The sequence below is a fragment of the Triturus cristatus genome, chromosome 3_1 (assembly GCF_964204655.1).
Source record: "Triturus cristatus chromosome 3_1, aTriCri1.1, whole genome shotgun sequence".
NCBI classification, from domain to species: Eukaryota; Metazoa; Chordata; class Amphibia; order Caudata; family Salamandridae; genus Triturus; species Triturus cristatus.
This window is the reverse complement of record NC_140583.1, coordinates 1,155,595,379-1,155,618,799: the sequence shown is the minus strand read 5'-3', so window position 1 is coordinate 1,155,618,799 and position 23,421 is coordinate 1,155,595,379. Positions and strand designations below refer to the sequence as shown.

The window sequence follows — 23,421 nt, the reverse complement described above, 5'->3', positions numbered from 1 at the left end:
GTAGGTTGCAGCCACTTTGTCCATTTACAAACTATAAAAGGGCCTCCTTTTAGTGTTTTCACTTTCTTTGACCCTGGGTTGTCCTGGTGCAAAGCCTGTACCTTTTTTTAAACAATTTTCACTCTGTAAGCCTTTTAATGTACATGTAAATAGCAAATCGCAAAAGGGTTTTGTGGTTACTACAGAATAAGCAATAGTTTTTCGGTCATTACTAAGGAACTGTAGTCCAAACAGTTACTAACTTTACTCTGCTTCTCCTTTTCCTGGATTGCACTCCGTTGTGCATTGGAAAATGTGACCTTGAGAATAAATAGCCTTTGTACATCAGACCCATAGACTATTAGCAATGAATAACCGTAATGTTTTTCAGAGGTAATCCAAATGACGTCAAGGAGAAAGGCAAGGTGTGGAATTTCTAAGTAAATAGTGTTCTTATAAATATATTTCCTTCTGATTCTTTGATACCAGGAGGAGCAAGGGCAGTGCCAGAGATACAGAATGGTAAGGTAGGGCTAGCAACAGTTGCGTCTAGCTATCCCTAACTGATGTCCCTGCATGTGAAAAGGTTATGTGCCTTGTTGATACGTATAAGGAAGACAAGTAAATGGAAGTGAATAAAGCATTTCTCTAATTAATGTCAGTCCGATACTTCTCATTCCGATACGTTTTATGACTTTTGCGTTATTCATCAGTGCATATGTAATATTTCCAGAGATGTATGCATTTGGAAGAAGTTTCCTGTCCAGATCATAAGTCAGTTAAAGAGTCTAGGTATTGATTTCAAATTAGACACAAAAGGCTCCGCTGACCATTCAGAGTCACTGGATCTTTAGCATGCATCCTAAGCTCCTAGGCTAGCCCACCATCACATCTTACAGGCACCTAGGCCCTAAAGATGTGAAAAGGAGCAGGGCTTTCGAAGTCCTGGCTCCTGTGTCATGGACATCTCTTCATCTCTCAGCAGGTTCCTGTAATACATTCCCATTGTTCAGAATAAGCACAAAACAGCCTTATTTGCTGAAAAAAAGTTTCTTACTTTCCAAACACTTTCTTATCCATCTTGCTGTGTTCAATGTGCACCAAGTAACTGTTCGGCAAAAACTGCACTTAATTAAGTGCTTTAAAAGCATGGATAGACACATATACCCCATCATAAATACCATACGTTAGACCAAGCAGGACATCAATCTATGATAAATGAGTTCAGGTTTGGTAAAATGTGGTATTAAAGAGCCCAACGTATGCTAGTGAACAATTTGATCCAATAAAGAACAATTAATGGACAGAATGTTTAACAATGTCAAACATTCACCCCAGTACAGAGATCTGAGCCTAAATCCATCGTTTTTTTACTCCTCAAGTTATTCCAGTTTAAACACAGCCATATGCAAATCAATCTTGGCCCTGCTCCCCATGGAACAGTCTAGTCCCAACAGTCAGGTCAAGTGCTCCCTGGACCGGGAACGAGCATCCTGGGACCGGTTTTGGGGTTTCACCCCCCATCAGTCAGGCTTGCTCGCTGCAGTGACATATTGAGCACAGGACCCACATCTGGGCATACCGGTCCCACTGGGGGTGACAAATGCAAAAAGAACAATTGAGAGACACAATGCTGAACAATATCAAACATTCACCCCAGTACAGAGATTTGGGCCTGAATGCATAATTTGGTCTTTCTGCTTTTGTCGCCAAATGATAAGGGCATGCCGAGACATGTGTCCCATGGTCACTTCGCCACTGGATTCAAGCTACCCTGGCTGATAAGGGGTAATGCCCAGATACCTGTCCCAGGACGCTTGTTTATGGTCCAGGGAGGACCTGGCTTGGCAGTTCGGGTTGAACTGTTCCCATTAGGAGCAGGGTCAAGACTAATTTGCATATAGCTGGGTCCAAACTGGGGTAGCGTGGTGAGCAAAAGAACGATGGATTAAACCCAGATCTTTGTGACTGGGGTTGAATTTCTGCATTGTTCAGCATTTCGTCCATCATTTGTTCTTTTTGCTTTTTAAGTGAACAATTTGATGTTATAGCAAAATCTGGGATTAGTATATATGTGAAACTGCAATATGATTGGAGCTATTTAGAGGGTGTGGTCAAGATGGCGACATTATTGGACACAGCTTAGACAAGCTCTGCCACCAGCCCATTAAAATCCTGCATTACGCCTCCTCAACGGACCTGACCTGCTACACCCAGGCGCCGACAACGAGAGGGGCGTACTATTTGCCTCAGAATTGAGGGGGTTCCGCTGCCTCCACTGACTCCCGAGACTGGTGGATGCCTGCCAGCGTGGAGGGCCCTTGATGGTGCAGATGCAGCTCTGGGTTGCAACCGAATTTAGGAAGTGCCAGAGCGAGCCGGTGAGCCCTGCGGCAAGCTACAGCCCTGCTCCAGACCCCCCCCCCACCGGTGTGAAGCACTTAAAGGATCCCCTCTTCCCTACACCCGCGGGTCCCTCATCCCCTGCTTGGCTCCAAAGGGGAATGTCTCCACCCGAAGGCAGCTGGGCAGCTCGGCCGTACTCTGCTCACCGTCTGAGGCACGGAGGTGGAGCGCAGACGTGGTGAACATTTGGCCTCAGCGCGGCGGCCACTGACTGCTGCGGGACAGCAGGTGTGTGTGGCAGCGGACACACTCAACTCTGATCGGCTACTCGGAGGTGAGGGACATGGCGTTCTTCCTATCCCTGCGCTTGGGGGCCTTTCCTCTCCCTGCTTTGCCCTAAGGGTTGTGCAGCCCGGGGGTGGAGGGGACCCTCAATGCGTAACGGCCACTTCCTCCCTAGGTCAGAGAGCGCGCCGGAGCACATAGGAGACTTGCAGAACACTGGACACACACACTCCCCCTTCCCTCCATATAGGCCCAACCACCTGGATACCAGCTGGACTGCTAAGTGAGCCCACACTTGCTCGCTGGAACTCGGGGGTGTTGGACAGGCCACCCGAAGGGCTTGCTCCCTCCCCGCACGACAGGGCCCAAGCCCCGGCCCGCCAGGCGTGACCCACAAGAATCACCCGCACCCCGTCCCCCGACGGAGCTCCTGCCCCCGGACCTCCATGTATCACGGGACCGAGCCACCACCGGCTCCCCCGGCCGGCTCAAGCCGCCATCTTGGGCCCTGCACCACGAGGCCGCGTGGCCTCCACCCGACCCTAACCCTGGGCCTGGCCGGCCCCGACATCCCGGCACCACCATCCACCCAGGAGGTGAGCGGACCACTTGGCAGGTCAATGGGAGAACGAAGCGTCAAGGGCTCTCCCCCGCCAGGTGCCGATCGCCTCCAGCTCCCCCAGGCACTGGCTCCACCCCCTGCTGGGTGTCTGGACACCTTCATCCCGGGCCCTCCGACCTCCAAGTGCGAGGGTCCGGACATCAAAGGGCGCCAGACCTATAACTAGGGCAGCTCCGGAGCAGGACGACAGTTGTATCCTGGAGTCGAGAGACACCGAGAGAACTCAGCCTTGACGGACTACTGGCGCTGCCGTAGCCCTACCTTGTGAACTATCGTCCTGCCTGCTGGCGCTGCCGCGGCCTTCTGCAACATCCATCCTCGTCGGGACCTGCTGGCGCTGCCGCGGCCCGTTGTAACGACCATCTTCACCGGGACCTGCTGGCGCTGCCGCGGACCGTGTACCGACCATCTTCACCGGGACCTGCTGGCGCTGCCGCGGACCGTGTATCGACCATCTTCACCGGGACCTGCTGGCGCTGCCGCGGCCCGTCCCAGCTAGAACACCGAGCTCGAGGATTGTGAGCTAACCACCATACCACCTCAACTACCAGACTGGTAACCAGACTGTCCCGCTACCCCCTTTCCCCACCTTGAGAGACTTGAATCGAGGGGACCCCTGAGTCCAGACCTCCTTGTACCATTTCATCGTACCGTAAGAAATTACCTATAAAGAACGCTGAATCTTCTCCTTGTGTGGTGTCTGTCTGTGGGGGGGAAGTTATTTATCTGTACGATCGCTGGAGACGGCTCTCCCCGGAGACCTCTTCCATTGTCCTCGGCCGACCCTCCCGGTCCGTCTAACATTGGTGGCCAGCGGCGCGATCCGAATCAACGCGTAATCATACAGAGAGTAGCTCACCCCACAACAAAACCACGATGTCAGCCAAAGATAGCGGTTCCACTGACAAGTTCCAAATGGATAAGTTGGAAGAATATAGCCACCGCGAACTTAAACAATTCTGCATGGAACTAGGCATTGCTACCACCGGCCTGAGTACCAAAGACGATTTGAAGCGCGCCCTTGAGTCGTGGGCAGAAACTGGGGTCACCGGATCACCCGACCAAAACAGTGTCGCACCAGAGGGGAACGCCACGGCTCCCGAGGAGCGGGGAACGGGCCTCTCGCAGGAGGAGATCCAAGAAAGAGAAAGAACCAGATTACATGAGTTGGAAATGGCACGACTCAAGATGGACGGTGAACTAAAGTTAGCCGAGCAGAAACTAAATCTAGAACATCTGCGGCTCCGAGAAGAACGAGAAGAAAAACAGAGACAGAGAGAGCTCGAGGAAAAAAGAATAACACTCGAACACGAGCGCAAACTGGCGGAAATAGAACTTCGGAAACAGAATAAAGAACCGGGGGTGCCTGAGCGACCGCACACCCCGGGAGCAACCGAGAAAAAAGTCCACATCCCCAAGGATGTTGTCCGAGAATATGTCCGAGAAGACGACATACAACAGTGGTTCAAAGCCTACGAGATCGCCATGACCTCCCACCGGATCGACCGGAGTGATTGGGGAGCCGGACTATGGGGGAGGTTCGTCAACGAAGGCCGCGATGCCCTATTGCAGCTCCCAGATCACCAGATGTCGTCCTACGACCACATGAAGGCTGCCCTCCTCACCCGCTACGGCCTCACGCCCGAGATGTACCGCCAGAGGTTCAGAGACTGCACCCGGATCCCGGGTACAACTTGGGTGGAGTACGTCAACTATTTCAGCCGAGCCTTCGAGGGTTGGATCAAGGGGAGCCATGTAACGACCTACGAGCAACTCTTTAACCTTATGGTGTGGGAGCACCTGTCGAACAACTGTTTCGTCGAGCTCAGGCAGCACCTCCTCGACAGTAAGTTGACTGACCCCCGGCAACTCGCCGCCGAAGCTGACCGATGGGAAAGCACCCGAGTGGGCCGGAGAGGACCACACGAGCAAAACCGAAACAACCCAGGCCAGCACCGTCCCCGGGGAGGAGGAGGAGGCCAGGGGCGAGGGAGAGACACCATCCCGGCAACCCCCGTGGCCAGCACCACGCCCCCGGCCGGCCGGGGCAACCCCCCGATGCGCCCGGGGTTCCGAGCCAACGTCACGTGCCACCGATGCCAGCGAGTCGGCCACTACGCCAATGACCCGAGCTGCCCGCAGAACCAAACACCAAAGCCCCGCCAGGTAGCTGCCGCCGTCCTGGGGGGAGAACGACTATCAGAGGAACAGGAAGAATATGAGCCGGCCCAGCAGGAGTGGGAACCGGCCGCCATGGTCCTAGCGTGCCTAGGGGGAAAAGACATGGTCCCGCGGGCTCCCCTACCCGCCAACACCCGGAAATATGGCCAGTGGGTGACCATTAATGGACGTCGGGCCGAGGCCTTACGTGACACAGGCGCCAGTGTGACGGCCGTCCGCTGTCACCTGGTGAAGCCCGAGCAGATCATTCCGAACATTCTCTGCCCCGTCCGCTCCGCCGACAATTCCGAAAGTCTGTGTCAGATGGCCTGCGTCCCCTTCGAATGGGGAGGGGTCTCCGGCCTGTTGAAGGTGACGGTCCGGGATGATGCCCCCGTAGACTGCCTCCTGGGGAATGACCTTGAGAGTTCCCCGTGGGCCACCGTCGAAAGAAGAGAGCACCTGGGGATGCTGGGCCTCCCGGACTGGGCCTGCGTAACCACCCGGTCCATGGCCGCCCGTGCCGTCCCCCGATCAGAAGAACCCGAATGGCCAGCACCTCCGCCCCCGGTCGCCCCAGTAGAGGACAACGACGAGGCCAACCCCCCAGAACCAACGGCCGAAGGGGTCGCGCAACCCCCGGACCTTCCCGGCCTGGCTCAGTGGCGTCAAGAGGGGGGGCCCACCCAAGAACAGTTCCGCCAGGAGCAAAAGACCTGCCCCTCCCTCGAGGGACTCCGCCGGCAAGCCAGCGCCCAGAGCGCAGGGGACTCCACCGGAACTCATTGGGTCTATTGGGATAACGACCTGCTATACAGCGAACAAAGAATCGCAGAGCTAGGGGCCAGTCGAGTGCTGGTGGTACCTCTCCGCTTCAGAGACTTCCTACTAACTCTGGCCCACGATGTCCCCCTGGCTGGACACCTGGGCCAGGACAAAACCTACAGTCGCCTGGTGACTCACTTTTTCTGGCCGAAGATGCGGAACGACGTCCTTAACCACTGCCGGTCCTGCCCCACGTGCCAGGCCAGTGGGAAGAGCGGCCGTAAGCTGAAAGCCCCTCTGCAACCCTTCCCAGTGGTCACCACCCCTTTCGAGAGGGTAGGAATAGACATTGTGGGGCCCCTGGACCCCCGCACGGCACAAGGACATAGGTTCATCCTGGTACTGGTGGACCACGTCACCCGCTACCCCGAGGCGGTGCCCCTACGAACTGTAACAGCTCCGGTGGTTGGCCGGGCCCTAATGGGGATCTTCTCCCGGGTGGGCTTCCCCCGAGAAGTCGTCAGCGACCGAGGCACGAACTTTATCTCAAAATATATGAAGTCCCTCTGGCAACAGTGCGGGGTCACCTACCGATTCACGACCCCCTATCACCCCCAAGGGAACGGACTAGTGGAGCGATTCAACCGCACCCTCAAGGGGATGATTGGGGGATTGGAAGAGCCCCTCCGTCGCCAGTGGGATGTACTACTCCCGTGCCTCCTCTTCGCCTATCGAGAAGTTCCCCAGAAGTCCCTCGGCTTTAGCCCTTTCGAACTCCTGTACGGGCACCCTGTGCGAGGGCCCCTCAGCCTGGTCAAAGAAGGTTGGGAGATGGCCCCCCTAAAGACCCCTCCAGACGTCTTCAAGTACCTCCTGGCCCTACGCAATCAGACCCGGCGCTTCCAGGAGATGGCCAAGGCGAACCTCGAGGCCAGTCAGGAGGACATGAAAAAATGGTACGATCACAATGCCTCCTCCGTCGAGTTCGAACCTGGTCAACAAGTGTGGGTGATGTCCCCCACCGAACCATGTGCCTTACAAGATAAGTGGACGGGGCCCTTCAAAGTGGTCGAGCGCAAAAGCCCCGTCACTTACCTCATCGACATGGGGAGAACGACGGCTCCGTGAACGGGGTCAGGCTCTCCGATGCCCTCACCCCAGAGCAACGCCAGGGCTGCCGGGACCTCCTGCTGCGGTTCACTACACTGTTCTCCCTCACCCCCGGGATCACCCCTTGGTGCGTGCACGACGTGGACACCGGGGACAGTCCCCCTATCCGACACCGGGCCTACCGCGTGCCAGATCGGGTACGGGCCTGCATCCAAGAGGAAGTGGCCAAAATGCTCACGATCGGGGTCATCGAGCCCTCGGACAACCCCTGGGCCAGCCCGGTTGTACTGGTCCCCAAAGCCGCTGCCCCCGGCACCACACCTGAACTGAGATTCTGCGTCGACTACCGGGGCTTGAACGCTGTCACCCGGACCGACGCTCATCCTATCCCCCGAGCGGATGAATTGATCGACCGGCTGGGGGCCGCCCGCTACCTCAGCATCTTCGACCTAACAGCGGGCTACTGGCAGATCGGTCTCACACCCCGGGCTCAGGAACGGTCCGCCTTCTCTACCCCCGATGGCCACTACCACTTCAAGGTCATGCCCTTCGGCATGAAGAATGCCCCCGCTACTTTTCAACGTCTAGTGAACCAGGTCTTGGCGGGGCTCGAAGAGTTCAGCGCCGCCTACCTGGACGATATCGCTGTGTACAGCCGCCACTGGTCCGACCACCTCCTCCACCTCCAAGAGGTCCTGCAGGCCCTCCAGCGGGCCGGCCTCACGATTAAGGCCGGCAAATGCCAAATTGGTCAAGGGTCCGTGACCTACCTCGGGCACCAGGTGGGAAGCGGGCTGGTGGCCCCGCTGCAACTTAAAATTACTGCCATCCAGTCCTGGCAGCCCCCCGTCACCCAGACCGAGGTCCGAGCCTTCTTGGGGCTCACCGGCTACTACCGGCGGTTCGTGAGGGACTACGGCAGCATTGTGGGGCCCCTCACGGGTCTCACGTCCAAAAACCAGCCGAAGCGGATTAACTGGACCCCCGACTGTCAAGCGGCCTTCGAAAAGCTGAAGGCAGCCCTGTGCACTGCCCCTGTGCTCCAGGCCCCCGATTACAGTCGGGAATTCATTGTACAGACAGACGCCTCCGACCACGGCATCGGAGCGGTTCTTTCCCAGCTGAACCCCGAGGGTCATGACCAGCCGGTGGCCTTCATCAGCAGACGTCTCCTGGCCCGAGAACAGCGCTGGAGCACAATCGAGAGGGAGGCCTTCGCAGTGGTGTGGGCCCTCAAAAAGCTCCGGCCCTACCTCTTCGGTACCCACTTCCGGGTACAAACTGACCATCGACCCCTGCAGTGGCTGATGCAGATGCGGGGGGAGAACCCAAAACTATTGCGCTGGTCCATCTCCCTGCAGGGAATGGACTTCACCGTGGAACATCGACCGGGCCAAGACCACGCCAACGCCGATGGCCTGTCACGCTTTTTCCGCCTCGACGAGGAGAGTCCCCAGGAAGATGGGTGACTCTCCCCGCCTTCAGCTGGGGGGGACGCATGTTGGACAGGCCACCCGAAGGGCTTGCTCCCTCCCCGCAAGACAGGGCCCAAGCCCCGGCCCGCCAGGCGTGACCCACAAGAATCACCCGCACCCCGTCCCCCGACGGAGCTCCTGCCCCCGGACCTCCATGTATCACGGGACCGAGCCACCACCGGCTCCCCCGGCCGGCTCAAGCCGCCATCTTGGGCCCTGCACCACGAGGCCGCGTGGCCTCCACCCGACCCTAACCCTGGGCCTGGCCGGCCCCGACATTCCGGCACCACCATCCACCCAGGAGGTGAGCGGACCACTTGGCAGGTCAATGGGAGAACGAAGCGTCAAGGGCTCTCCCCCGCCAGGTGCCGATCGCCTCCAGCTCCCCCAGGCACTGGCTCCACCCCCTGCTGGGTGTCTGGACACCTTCATCCCGGGCCCTCCGACCTCCAAGTGCGAGGGTCCGGACATCAAAGGGCGCCAGACCTATAACTAGGGCAGCTCCGGAGCAGGACGACAGTTGTATCCTGGAGTCGAGAGACACCGAGAGAACTCAGCCTTGACGGACTACTGGCGCTACCGTAGCCCTACCTTGTGAACTATCGTCCTGCCTGCTGGCGCTGCCGCGGCCTTCTGCAACATCCATCCTCGTCGGGACCTGCTGGCGCTGCCGCGGCCCGTTGTAACGACCATCTTCACCGGGACCTGCTGGCGCTGCCGCGGACCGTGTACCGACCATCTTCACCGGGACCTGCTGGCGCTGCCGCGGACCGTGTATCGACCATCTTCACCGGGACCTGCTGGCGCTGTCGCGGCCCGTCCCAGCTAGAACACCGAGCTCGAGGATTGTGAGCTAACCACCATACCACCTCAACTACCAGACTGGTAACCAGACTGTCCCGCTACCCCCTTTCCCCACCTTGAGAGACTTGAATCGAGGGGACCCCTGAGTCCAGACCTCCTTGTACCATTTCATCGTACCGTAAGAAATTACCTATAAAGAACGCTGAATCTTCTCCTTGTGTGGTGTCTGTCTGTGGGGGGGAAGTTATTTATCTGTACGATCGCTGGAGACGGCTCTCCCCGGAGACCTCTCCCATTGTCCTCGGCCGACCCTCCCGGTCCGTCTAACAGGGGGAATTGCGGGCTGGGAGGACAGTTAACGTCCAGCCAGATGATGAACCACAAGCTCTCGCCTACCACTTCTATCTCATTCGGAACTACCAATACTGGTGGCCTCCTCCTCCCCGGAGCACCCAGAGGTGTAAGCCTCTTTATACAAGTGCTCAGTGTTAGCCGGCGCCAAGGACACTTTCCTTATCTATTACTGGGTCTGGCTGAACCCCTGCACTGCAGACAGACCCCGGAGGTGCCTTTCACCCACCTGGGAGTGTGCCTCTCACCCTGTCTATGGGGCGGGCTTCACACCAGAGGGGTCACTGGGGCATAGTCTCACACACAGGCGACATCCCATAAGCTCCTGTAAGCTCGTGAAGTCTCTAACACATGTTATTTCCAGACACAGCATGGACATTTGGGGATGGTATACACCACAAGTGATATCTGAGCAGTGCAGGGCCTCTCTGTGGGGTGAAGCCCCTGGTTGGACCTTGGGGGATAAAGCGGACAATGAGAGCCACTCCTTCTATTTGGTTGGTTGAGCCAGACTGAGCGGCGCGCTGTCTGAGGGTCTTGTGCTCCAGGGCCCCCGCTGGTGGCAAGTAGCTGGTGGCAAGTAGCCGAGGGCTACGGGGAAGGCTCTCTGCGTTCCTGGCCTGTTCTATTTGTTCTGACTGGGGGTGGCCGAGAGCCTGCTTGGTCCACCGGTGGAGTACCGGTTAGACCTGGGTTTCAATATTTTCCTGCAGGGATTGGCTGCAGGGCTGTGATGGGGAAGCAAAGGCCAAACAAACAACGGCACAGCCTTGTACATGGAAGCCCTCCCGCCAGTGGTTGAGGACGAGGTAGGCCGGGTCCCTCCCGGCGCACTCCATGCAGCTGCATTTTGATAGGGTGTTGGTGGCTATTGCGGATACCAAACTTACACTTCACAAGAAATGAGTGCAGTGTCAGTGGAGCTAAGGCAGCTAAGAGCATAACACAGCAAGCTGGCAGACCGTATGGGCGAGGTCGAAACATCCCAGAGCGAGTTACAACCGAATAAAAGGTGTTGGCACACAAGATGAAGGATCTCCCGGATAGAGTGTGCACCTTGGAACCGTAAGCTGAGGACACAGAGGCTAAAATCGCCATAATACCATTAGGGTGGTAGGACTACCTGAAGGTGTAAAATGATCAGACATCATGTCGTACTTGGAGACCTGGGACCGGACGGAGGAGGCTCCGAACCATCTGACCCCTTTAATGGCCCTGGAGAGAGAACATAAAGTGCCGGCACGCCCCTTGGCTCCTGGCCGTCCTTTTCGTCACAGTGGTGCCCAGGCTACTTCATTATAAGGACAGAGACACTATACTACAATAAGCTAGGTGACTGGGGCCCTTCGCTGTTGATAATATCAAAGTATCAGTGTTTCTGGATTTTACGGCCCTGGTTCACGCACAAAGTGCCTCCTTCATGGAAGTCAAGAAGGCCCTCTGTGAGGCAAGACAACAATATTCCCTTATGTTCTCTGCCAGCTTGCGAATTATATTGGATGGCAAAACCCACTTCTGCGATGATCCCAAGGCTGACTGGACTTGGCTGGAGGCATATACAACGGGAGCGTCCCTCCCTAGGCCGAAGCCAACGGCCTCCACGACAAGGCTGCGAATCAGGAAGTGATCCAGAAGGCCTTTGAGTGGCAACACTCTGTTAAAACTGTCACCATCTCAGGCGGAGCAGGAACAGGCAGTGGTGTTGCTTGCTGTGGCTGAAATTGCAAAGTGAGGAACTCGGGACTCATGAATTGATGGGTTTGGATTCTGAGGTCTCCATACTCAATGCAGACACTTTCACCCAAATTACTCCTCAGACTGCCAAGGACTTGATTTGATGCAATCTGAGGGGAGGATATGAACCCTAGCCTTTTGTCTTCAAGTTGAGTATTTTTTTGCAACCCGGGTGCTCCTACCCTTGTGGGTTTGCTGGATCATTGGGTAGAAAATTACGGCCTGCTTTGGGTTACATTATGTATTTAAATATTGTGACTGGCATTTAAATGTCTGGGCACATCTTGAGCATTGGACTGTTGTGGTATTGAGTCCGTCCGTTTTACACTGGTCACCCCACTCAGTTTAGCCCTTTCCAGAACTCTGGGGGTGGCAAACTATTAACAATGTTTTTTAATTACATGTTTAGGAGGTCAGCCGTTGCTGTGCTGCTCTTGGGTTTGGGACATTGTAGTTGGGGGTTTTGTTAATGTGTCTCGGGGAATGCACTGTCTGTCATTTATTTTGGATGAGGGGGTGGTAGGGAGTTTCGGGGAGGGGTGTGGAAACAGCACTAGATGTTGATGTAGGTGGGGAACCCTACATTCACTGTCAATTTCATGTCCTGGAATATTAGGGGGATGAGATCGGCCTCAAAACGCCACAACATTCATAATATCTGTAAACGTGGGGAGTGCAAATAGCCATGGTACAAGAAACACACCTTATTGGAGCAAAGTGGAATGCATGAGGCGTCGATGGCGACGGCAAATCTTTGCAACCACTTACTCGGCATATGGCAGAGGTGCACTCATCTTGATTAGGGGAGAGACACCTTTTGAACACACACACTCCAAAATTGATAACGAGGGTCGCTATGTTGTGCTAAAAGGTAGATTGTTAGTCCAAGATATTACATTGGGGAGCATATATGTGTCATGATTGCCGAGCGCAGGATGTCGAGATCGGTGACTCGCTATCGCGCATGCGCGATAGCGTCAACACTGTAGAAAAGCCTGAGGTACGATGAGCTCGGGGCTTCGCGTTCTAGTGTTGCCCCGCAGCTTTGTCTGGCGTTTCCTGTTTCCGTTTAGTGACTCCGACGCCTTTCGGCGTTTCGTGCTTGGGACCTGGTTGTTCTCTTGGACACTTCCCAAGAGCTCTGTTTGCGGGAATCTTCCCGGTTGATTTCCGACCGCGTAGTTCAACTCGCATAGTATTTTTGAACCCCTTTCAACCCCTGCTTCTGTTCCGTGCTCCGCCCGCCTTACTGGATTGTTTCCCGTGGGCCGGCCAGGCACCCTTGCGGGCTCCACCCGCCTCCACAGGTGCTCCGGCACCTGTTTTAGCTTTCTCTGAGGCCAATACCGCATATTGAGCGCTCCGCCCGCCTTTTCCGGACATTTCCCGAGGGCCGGCCGGGTGTCTTAGTGTGCTTTGCCCTCTTTTCATGGCCTCTCGTTCCCTCCTTTAAACGTCTCTGGAACTCACCTCAACAGTTAAGATGCGCTCCGCCTGCCTTTCCGGATATATTCCCGAGGGACGGCCGGGCAGAGTTACTGATCAAGTGTGGACGTACAGTTTGCTGCTTCCTTACGCAGACAACAGGAGGCACTCTTCCACCAGACTGTTGATACTCCGATGCTACACTGAACAGTGGACATTTTCCTGCATGAAGAGCCGGTAACGGGGTATTGGGATTTAGAAAGGGAGGGGGGAAGGTGATTAAAATATAATCTCACCCTTATATTTCTTCTATGTTTAGGATACATTTATTGTAGAAGAAAAGAACTTCTCCAAGGCTGGCTTGCATAAATCTCACCTCCAGTAGTTCTGTATTCGCTTCCTGATTTGTTGCATGGAGCATCTCTCACTGTCATCTTTATGTAGAAGCTAGGTATTATTACTTGCACCCCTATTTTCTTGGTGGATACCACTGTGCTTCATCTCTCCTCTCCCGGTCCACTCATCCTGTTCTGATATTCTTTTCAGATACACTATCCCCAGTTCTCCAGAGAATACAGCAGAGACGAGACACAATCTACATTCCCACATACAGAAGAAGCAGCAGGCAGCAGCTCCAGAGATTTCTCCCCCTCCTTCCTTGTTTTGTTTCCCTGCTTTCCCCTATTACCTGTGCCCTCTAGGGTTTGATAGAGGCATTAGGTGGTGGTGGTGGAAGGTAGGAATCTAGCAACGACTTCGCCAAACTCCACGGTGCTCCTGCAGAATCAATACCTGGTAAGATCCTTACAATATGCCCCCAACAAGGATCAGGTGTTTTTTTTTCTAAACAGACACTGCCAACCCAACTGGCCCCAATGGTAGTGAATGATCTCCTCTTGGGAGGAGACTTTAATTGTGTGACTGATGTTGTACTAGATTGCTCCACTCCCCCTCTGCCAGAGCACTAACACATAGCACCTCTGAGGACTTTAGAGAATCGCTGGAGCATTTGGAGGTGACAGACGTTTGGTGGATACAACATGGACTGGAAAGAGGCTACACTTCTCACTGTCATATATAACACTTACATACTAGACTAGACATGTTTATTTGCTCCAATAGGTTTAGTCAATGGACAACACACTGAAAACCTGGGACGCATATTACCTGTTCACAGCCCATTCCTCTTGAAGTTGAGACCAATCAAAGATCACCCGGTGATTCCCACGTGGCTACTTAACCCCCCTGTCCCTGGAGGATACATGCTTAAGGGAAATTTTAGCAACCACTATTACTAACTACTTCACATGTAATCAGGGCTCTGCCAGCACAGTTAGTGGTGTGGGAGGAGTTAAAGGTAGAAGTACAGGGACTATGTGTGGGTCACAGCTGGATTACGGAAGGAGCTCAATATGAGCTCCCCCGGCTGGACTTCAGGCTCCATGAACTAGATAATGCTACCAGGGCAGATGAGCACTCACGGACCAGACTCAAGGAGGCCAGAGAACTTTATAATGAAACACTCAAGTGCTTACGTTGTCATGACTATAAAGATTACATGGTGAGGGAAGACGATGAGGAAGGCAGACCTGGCAAACTTCTGGGGTGGCTTATCAGACCTGAATCTCGAGAGGCGCTTATCTCCCAGATCCGCTCAAGCGATGCCACACCACGTTATTCACCAAGTGCAATCAATATGGCATTTACGAGATATTATGAATCCCTTTATGGATGACCGGAGCCAGTGGCCCTGGAGAACTTGTCTGCCTTTTTAGACAGGGTACCACTAAGGGAGCTGGGCCCTGAAGCCTGGGAAGATCTGGGAGGCCCTGTGTCAGTCCAGGAAATTAGAGCTGCCATTAAAGACGTGGTCAATGGGAAGCCCCCGGGGTCTGATGGTCTCCCAGTAGAATGTTTTTTTCTGCTTTTCCTGGACCCTTGGCCCCTCGACTGGAAGCCCTGTACACCGAATCATTATGTAGGGGTTCCTTACCTGAATTCACCAGGGAAGCTATAGTAATTCCCCTCCCCAAATCCAATAAACTGAATGCCCCCGTTTCTGCGTTCTGATTATCCATGTTAAATATAGACTTCAAGGTCCTCAGCACGCCGACTGCTGCCTCATATGCTAGCACTGATACATAGTGATCAAAATTGACTTATTCCGGCAAGGAGTACTTCCCTTAACCTCCGAAGATTGTATCACGTCTTGTATCACCTAGATGTGCTGGCCCACACTCACGCTACTTTATTCTGTGGGAAGGGAACTTGGGGAATGCTCACCGGTCACTTAAATCCAGTGCGCCTTTTTGGCGTTCTCTGAAGTTACACATCATGGCATGAATTTAATTGTCGAAAATGGTTGTGTTGCTACGACTGTTAAATTTATTTACTAGCCTCTTGGTCAAAATTACCGGTTCCTGGCTTAAAGAATTGGACACCCTGCTTAGGGAATTGGTGTGGGATGGTGGCCGACACAGGGTGTCATTGGAGGATGTCAAGCGTCCCACTGACGAGGGAGGCCTAGGGGCTGCTGATTTTGAGCTTTACTATTTGTGTAAGGTTACAGTGGGTGATGGAATGGCTGAATGGTTCCAACCAGGAGGAATTAGGCCGGGTGATATGATCTGCTCACCAGGGTTTTTAATGGCAAAACTCTGATCACAGAAAGTTGAGATTCCATGGCCGGGAGTACTGCTGTCGGTGGCACTGGAACATTTGAAAAAACTGTCTGCATAAAACTGCAGGGACCCCGTTGCATTGCCCGGCATTACCATTGGTGGGGAGACCCAATTACATTCTATACGGCCACTCAGAGGGCATCATGGACGAAGGCAGGATTAATTACAGTGGTCAACTGGTTCAAGTTGGGCACACAGATCTCACTGGAAGACTTACTGACACTATCTATCAACTACCCTCAGGTCAGTTCCTGACTTATGAAGCACTATCGCTATTGTTCTGGGATTTCTGGTTAGTGGTAGATAGGAACCCAAAACCCATGCGGTGCTCAACCTCCTGCTGACCATGGGTACCTTGCGGCAATAGTGAAATGGTTCTATAGAGCATTGCTGGGAATGACAACGGCCACTTACGGCTCTACGGGGCAAACAAGGAGCTTTGATGGGATGTGACTTGTCGGACTGGGAATGGAGTAGGGTTATGGTGTGCCCCAAACGGATATCAAGGAATACAAGACTGAATTTTATCCAATCAACTATGTACACATGACGTATTTAACACCTCTTAGACTTCAGGTCATCTATGGTGGGGAACTACGACCATTTCCTAGATGTACAAAATGCAGGATTTAAACATATGACTTGGAGTTGCCCCCGGCTACGACCGTTTTGGGAGGGAGTGGTACGTAGGCTGGCCAACACACTGGGCCACACACTCCCATGAATATTAGATATCTGTCTGTTAGGGCTATTTCCTAGGCCTAAGGTGAAGAAAGTAGTCACCAAGTTTTGGGACTTAGCACTGGCCCTAGCCAAATGATGCATAGCACTACTACGGAAATCAGAAAGTTAGAAATGTGGCTAAGAGATGTCAGGATCGGAGTTAGGGCGGAAGAGAGAGCACTCGTTCAGGAGGATGCTAGGGGTATACGCAGGCGCCGATTTGTAGGGTTGTGGTCAGAAAAACGTGGGAATTGGAAAAGACCAGCTGCGGACGCTGAAAGAACCGCAGATGAAAGAGGGGATATTGTGGGGGGGAGACCTTCTGAAGAATGCGCCAGATACAGGAGACACAGATTCGTAGAGCTTCGGAATTGGGTGTTCTAGACTCTATAAACCTGCACTTGGGAGGACAGACCCCACGCCTTCTCTTAAGTTGAAGCCCAGGACAACAGGCATGGATGGTACGCCTTAATATTCTATGTATGCGCCCCAACACAGACGTCCCTCTCTTTTTGAAGTTGCCAGGTGCTATGTCCCTACACCAGCTCCAAATGTTGCAAAGTGACGCCTCCCCCGAAGACAATTTGATTATGTTACCGCTGTTGTTCTCTGTTTATCTTCAAAGGCCACTACAGTGGTTTCTCTGAATGCTCCTATATAGCACAGAAAATTTATGAAAGGCCCTGCACTGTATGCTGGCAGCAGGGGTATAACAGGGGTGGACCATTAGAGGGTGTAATTGACAGTAGGGCAAGGTGACAGAGTGGGACATTAATCAGATAGAAATGTAAAGTGATCCAAGAGGTTACATAGGCCCCTCCAATACTGGTGACCTGTTCAGACATAAGGTAGTGGTCAATTGGGGCAAAGAGGAATATAACTTTAATTATCTGATATATATTTGTGGCCTCAATGTTGTCACTTTCTTCATTTGTAACAATGTCAGGATCTGGTTGAATCTGATACTGTAAAGTGTTGAGATCATTTTATTGCAATGCAGCATATAAAATGAAACTATGTTATAAAACAAAAAGGAGTGGGGAATAGATAATAGACGGCAACGCAACTGAGTAGGTAAAGCGGGAATAAACGGACCCCTTTAGTACAGAAGACCTGCTTTGACATCATATACTGATAGCTTGAAGTATAGAGAAATGTAAGGTTCCTCCTTTACATGCATGTTGGTGGTCCCAGCAGGGTCGCTTCCTCTACTTGTAACAGTGTCAACACCTGGTTGAATTAATCCTTGTACAGTGAAACAATCGTATTATAGCAATGTATATTATAAAATGGCAATAAAGATATGTTTAAAGAAAATTATCGGAGCTATTTATTTAGGAGGTTTATAAGGTGTAGCTTGTTCCCATTCCATTACTTAAGAGCACATAAGGCATTAACATCGTACAGCTGTGGCCTTTACAATATGGCATTTAGGTTACTGGAGATGATTTAACAGTAGCTCAGGAGTGCTATGACAAGAACTTTGGACATCTCACCACAATGGGTGGTTTGTAAATGTGGGGAGACTGTAAATCTGACCGTGGGGGGGGGAGGGAGTGGACTGGGAGATGGGGTTCAAGCCAATCACAGGATTCTGGTTTTTGGTGCAGTTAAAAGGGGGGTTCGGAATTCATGCGACCAGTTAAAAGTATAGTGGGATGAGCTCACGTCCCTCTTTTACAAAAATTACAGTTTTGGCTCCTTTCATGCAGAGAAGGCACTTCTTCATCGAACTGAGCATAAGAAAGACAAGGTGGTGTTATTAGGACTGTGACGTTGGTTGTCTAGCCAGAAGTATGCAATTAAAGCTTCCAAAACACAATTAACAAATAGGTAAACTAAAAAGGACAGATTTTCTAAAATACAATGTGGACGAAGGACAGTATGAGTAGGCGACGAATCGGGACACTTCACTTATCTGTAGAGAGGATGCAGGCGTGGGGTGTTTTAAGAGCATTCTCTTTGAGGACTTATTGGTTTTTAATTGCTGTACTGTTCTTATTGCACCAATAATGATGCTTATTTCTGAAATGTCTGACAATGACTGTTGTGTCCTCACCTACATGAAAATCATAAAAATATTTTTGGAAAATAGGAAAGTACAGTGTGGCTATCACAGGCCAATATTCAGTCAACCAATGATACTTCTTGGCTTCTCTGCTGTATGTACTGCTTGATGCACTATATTTCTGCCTCTACTCACTACATAATAGGCCAATGTCTCAAGGGTCACAACCAGTGGCAGGTCAGTAAGCAGTTTTCACCCCAACCTGTATTTATAATTTAAAATCAATGTATATTTTGGTTGATTTATCACTAGTGGCACACATGCCTGGCCTTTCAACACTAAGCACATAGTGGACGCATCCCACAAGGCTGCATGCCCACAATGGGCAGCACACTGAATTGCAAATTATTAATCAACATGAGCTGCCTGATATATGTGTTCCTGCCCAGCTCCTTTCTCCTCCAACTGCGACTCACCTCACAGTGACTTTAGCCAAGAACTTTAATTGGACTGGAGCATCGCCTTCTTTATAGAAAGGAGTTCTAAAATACACCAAAAACAGATACTTTTTCCCCTTCTCTCACAACTTAAAGGATGGTTTGGGCCCTCTCCATAATTGCTGACCCCCTGAATAAGATGGTTAAATTTAACTTGAAAATTCTCAAACAAAGACATTAGACTTGTCCAAATATGGTTTGAGAACGTAATCCAAACCCTGAACAAAATCACTCTTTCTTTTAAATCAATCATTCATACTATGCGTACTGTTAGACCTGTCATCCCTAGGGTGGTCTTCCCCCAAACTTTTTGTCCGTTTACCTCCTATTTTTGTTGATTCGTTTTGCTGACGATAGTACTCTGAGCACTTTACCACAGTTGACTACTGCTAAAGTGAATGTGCTTCCCTCCTTATTATGGTAACACTGATGTATACACAATTGACTTGTATAATGTACTTGAAAGTCCCTTGTAAAGTGGTATACCATATACCTAGGACCAGTAAAATTAAATAAGACTAGTGCACCTGCAGCACTGATGGTGCCACCCACACAAGTAGCCACATAAATCTGTCTCAGGCCTGCATATGCAGTTCACTGCTACATCATCTTGACATTTAAAACCCCTTGCCAAGTCTTAAACTGACCTTTCATTACAAATAAGTCACCCATAAGGTAGGCCGTATCTAGCCGATAGGGTGGGGGGCTGCATAAGTAAGAGGCAGGACATGCGCTTTTAAATTTTACTTATCCTGGTAATAACAAACATCCAAATTCATTTATCACTACTGTGAGGCCTACTCCTCTCATAGGTTAACATTGAGAATTCCTTAAAACACATTAAAGCTGTTATTCCTGATTAGAAAGGAGTAGCTGTGTCATGTTTTATATCAGTGGAGTGGTAATGATAAATCCTCTTTACTAGTAAAGTGGGATTTAACATTACTATTTTAGAAATCCAATTTTTAGAAAGTGAGAATTTCACTGCTCTTACTGCTCTGTGTGCCTGCTGCTGGTCTTCAATACACGTCTTGGGTGGGTGAAAGCTTCACTTTGTGCATTCCCTCTAGGCAGCCACAAACACATGAAGGTTAGGTGTGTCTGCATACTCATCTGCATTCTGATGGCTCTTCCTGAGCAGGAAGGGAGGGAGGAGCGGACACACCTGAATAGGCAGTTTCCTGTTCCCACACAAAGGGCTGATTAGCCCCTACTGATAGTCTGGAGTCAGGGCTGGGTAGAAAGGACCTGTGTGCACTTCAAAGACCCTCCGTTGATGTCCCCCCCACTTCAAATGCACAACTGGGTATAAGTACTGGGTCTCTGACCCTACCAAGACAGAACACTACTGGACCTGTTAAGAACTCTAACAGGAAGAAGGACTGTTGTGCTGCTACAAGGACTAGGCAAACACAGGGAGATGATGGATGGAGTGCTGAAACTTTTATATTTTATATAGCTATGTTTGAACTGGGGTGGCGAAGTGAGCTAAAGAATGATGATGGATTCAACCCAGATCTGTGACTGGGAGTGAGTGTTTGAAAAGTTTCAGCACTCCGCCATCATCTCCTAGTGTTTCCTCTGCTACAAGGACTGCCACTCTGCTGGAATGCTGCTCTAGAAGAACTGCTTTTCTGCTCTGATGTGCTGCCTGTTGTCTGCTACTTGCTGCCTTCGGCCCTGCTGAGGAAAAGGACTGGACCCATCTCACTTGAACCCAGAGTGACTCCAAGGGCTTGCCCCCTGTTCTGGAGTCCCAAGGCCCTCAAAGACTTCTTCCAACCCTGCAACAACACCTGGACTCTGACATCTGCGAGTCCTGTCTTGCCAAGTGATACCAATCCCGCCCTGGACCCTTGGAAGTGTCTTTTTCTGTACTGATCCAGCAGAATACCCGCATAGACAAGTTTGGGCCCATTGGAACCGACGCATCTCCCTTCGATGCAGCTGCTTCCCAACGACATCGTTTCAACAGACTGAGTTGCATGACTATGACGGACTGCATGACTTGATGATGACGCAACACATGCACTGTAAAAGGGTTCGTTGACAAAGCCTTCATAGACTGCATGGATCTGAACCAGCGCATCTCCATATACCGGATCAACAATGATGCATCGTAACATCTGCTCCTTGCATCAGGTCTTCGATATCGAAGCTTCCTCTATACAAGGTACTTTTTCAGTGGAACGTACGTGAGTCCTGTAGCCGGCCTACCCGCCATCGTGGTTGGCCAGAACTTTGAATTTACCCCGGTCTAACGCAGCCAGATGTCCCCGGTTAGCGCTTCATGACGCTCAGCACTATAATTTGATTTAATCTTTAAAAATTCATAACTCCGGTTCTTCTTATTGGATTTTGGGTGTTTTGGTCATGTTAAGAATTATCGATTCTTCTAATACTGTGTGGAGTATTTTTGTGGTGTTTTCAATGTGTTACTGTGTGTGTGTGTTGCACAAATACTATACACATTGCCTTTTTATATAAGCCTGACTGCTTTGTAACAAGCCAACAGAGGTGAGAACAGGTTATCTTTTAGTGTGCATCTAGCTTACACGGACTACTGTGGTGGCCCCTACTGGACAGGGGGCATTCCTTTCCCAACTAGAGGCTCCATTTCTAACACGTACCCTCAGACATGCTCTAAAAGTTGCATACATTTGCAAACTGAGGGCCACTTTATCTAGTGGATGTTTTCAGTCTCAATCTAACCCAGTTTTGTTAGGACCTTTTCAAATAGATTTTCATGTGGTGTTACATCGTTAGCAACACATACTTTAAAAAAATTAATCAGATTGTTAATTATATTAAAGACAACATAAAATCCATAAAAATGCAAAAGTGCAGACAACTAAGGCACATTTTATATAAAGTGGATCACCAAAAGACATATTTTGAAACAGCATCCCAAGGTCAGTTTCCAGTCAATTAATTTTTTAGGTCCTGCAAAAACAGCAAGCACACAGAGTTTGCACAACAGCCTATGAAGTACACGAAAAAAGTACTTCAAAGTCAAATACACTGTGTTCTCTAGCAATTCCCTTTCAGCCTCTCCCTATTGTCAGTGGTAATATGTTAGTAGAAGGACACAACCACCAAACGTATCTTTCAGGTATAAACATCTACTTGAAGGTTCATAAATTATGCTAAATTACTACCACATAACAAAAATCTGATTTGTTCTGGGCCGAAAGACACTTATAAATCTCCACAAAATGAGTGTGCTATTGTCCAAAATCTTGGTCCCCATCACAATCTTAGAGAGTTCATTTAGAAGACCTTAAGGCAGATTGTCTAATTGACATGGGATCTGAAGATAAGCATTATGTCATTGTGTAAAGATATGCAGTTCTCAGCTTATTATCTTTAGATCAATCTGTGAAATAATCTGTTTTATTTTATATAATCTTTTTAAATCAGTGGTGTTCAATCTGAACCACACTCTTGATATCTTAACATCTTCATTGAGGACTGCATATATAAACTTTTCAGGCATGAGATTAGACAGTAAAAAGATCATCACCAATAAATCTTCATAAAGCCATTCACAGGCTAAAGCCAGGGGCAGGGCACATTTCTAGTGTATATGGAAGTGCACAGTGATGGTTTGTGATAAATTGCTGGTGTCTTTAACTAGCTGGTCAGGGGGGCTTCGACGTATAAAGCGAATAATAACAACGGCAAGAGCAGACACTTTTTTTGCACATGTTCTTATAGGTTAGTATTTGCTGTGCTATACTATAACGACGTTTGTAACATTTCACACATTTTTCAAAATGTCCCATTACAGGTAGCAAAAAAAAAACAACTATATATATATATATATTTACTCACATGTGTGACTGCGAACACGTTCTCTTCTCTTTCTGTCCTTATGCTCCATACAGTAGGTGTCATTCTCATCCTTTATTGTGAATGAAACATCCTCAAAGCCTGTCAGACATACAAATATATATATATATATATATATATTGCAAGACATAGAAATATTTTACTGATGGATACTTCTAAGAGAAGATTCCTCACCTTGCGAATCTCTCCCTGTGCCAGACTCAATCTGGAAACTTTAACAATAGCTCCTGCATGCCATCAAGTGGTAACATCAGCTTATGTCAAGCCTTTGGACATGATGATATGGAGCTGCATACAGGTGTTGCCCCGTACACTGGCATCAGTTGCTCTTTTTCCAGAACATTCGTACACAGATACAGAGACCCAATCCTACCATTCTTTCAGTTCTTGCAGAAAATGTTGGGTTTTTTTTCCAATTTTTTTTTTTACAGTATACAGGGATGAAAACGCAACACAAACCTCAGGGTGTAAACTGCCACATGTGTCACAAACATACGTTAGTCATAGACCCACATTATCCGTCTTGGTGGCTTCGCAGCAAGCATGGCCCCAAATGTTGTGACAAATGCTCCTTGAAGATTTAAAATGCCATCAGGGTGAGAGA

At 50.6% G+C, this 23,421-nt stretch overlaps 1 protein-coding gene across 6 annotated transcripts in view; it reads right to left on the bottom strand.

Annotated features, from left to right (window-relative positions):
• The window catches only part of LOC146861665 (uncharacterized), a 313,510-nt gene that overhangs the window by 44,286 nt on the left and 245,803 nt on the right, over positions 1 to 23,421 (bottom strand). For 3 of the 6 annotated variants that reach the window (XM_085646016.1, XM_085646017.1, XM_085646020.1), the window contains one exon: positions 22,800 to 22,898. The exons of the other annotated variants lie outside the window; for them this stretch is intronic. In XM_085646016.1, the coding sequence (XP_085502142.1) occupies positions 22,800 to 22,898 (99 nt within the window). The remainder of the gene's footprint in view (positions 1 to 22,799; positions 22,899 to 23,421) is intronic. 6 annotated transcript variants of the gene reach the window in all.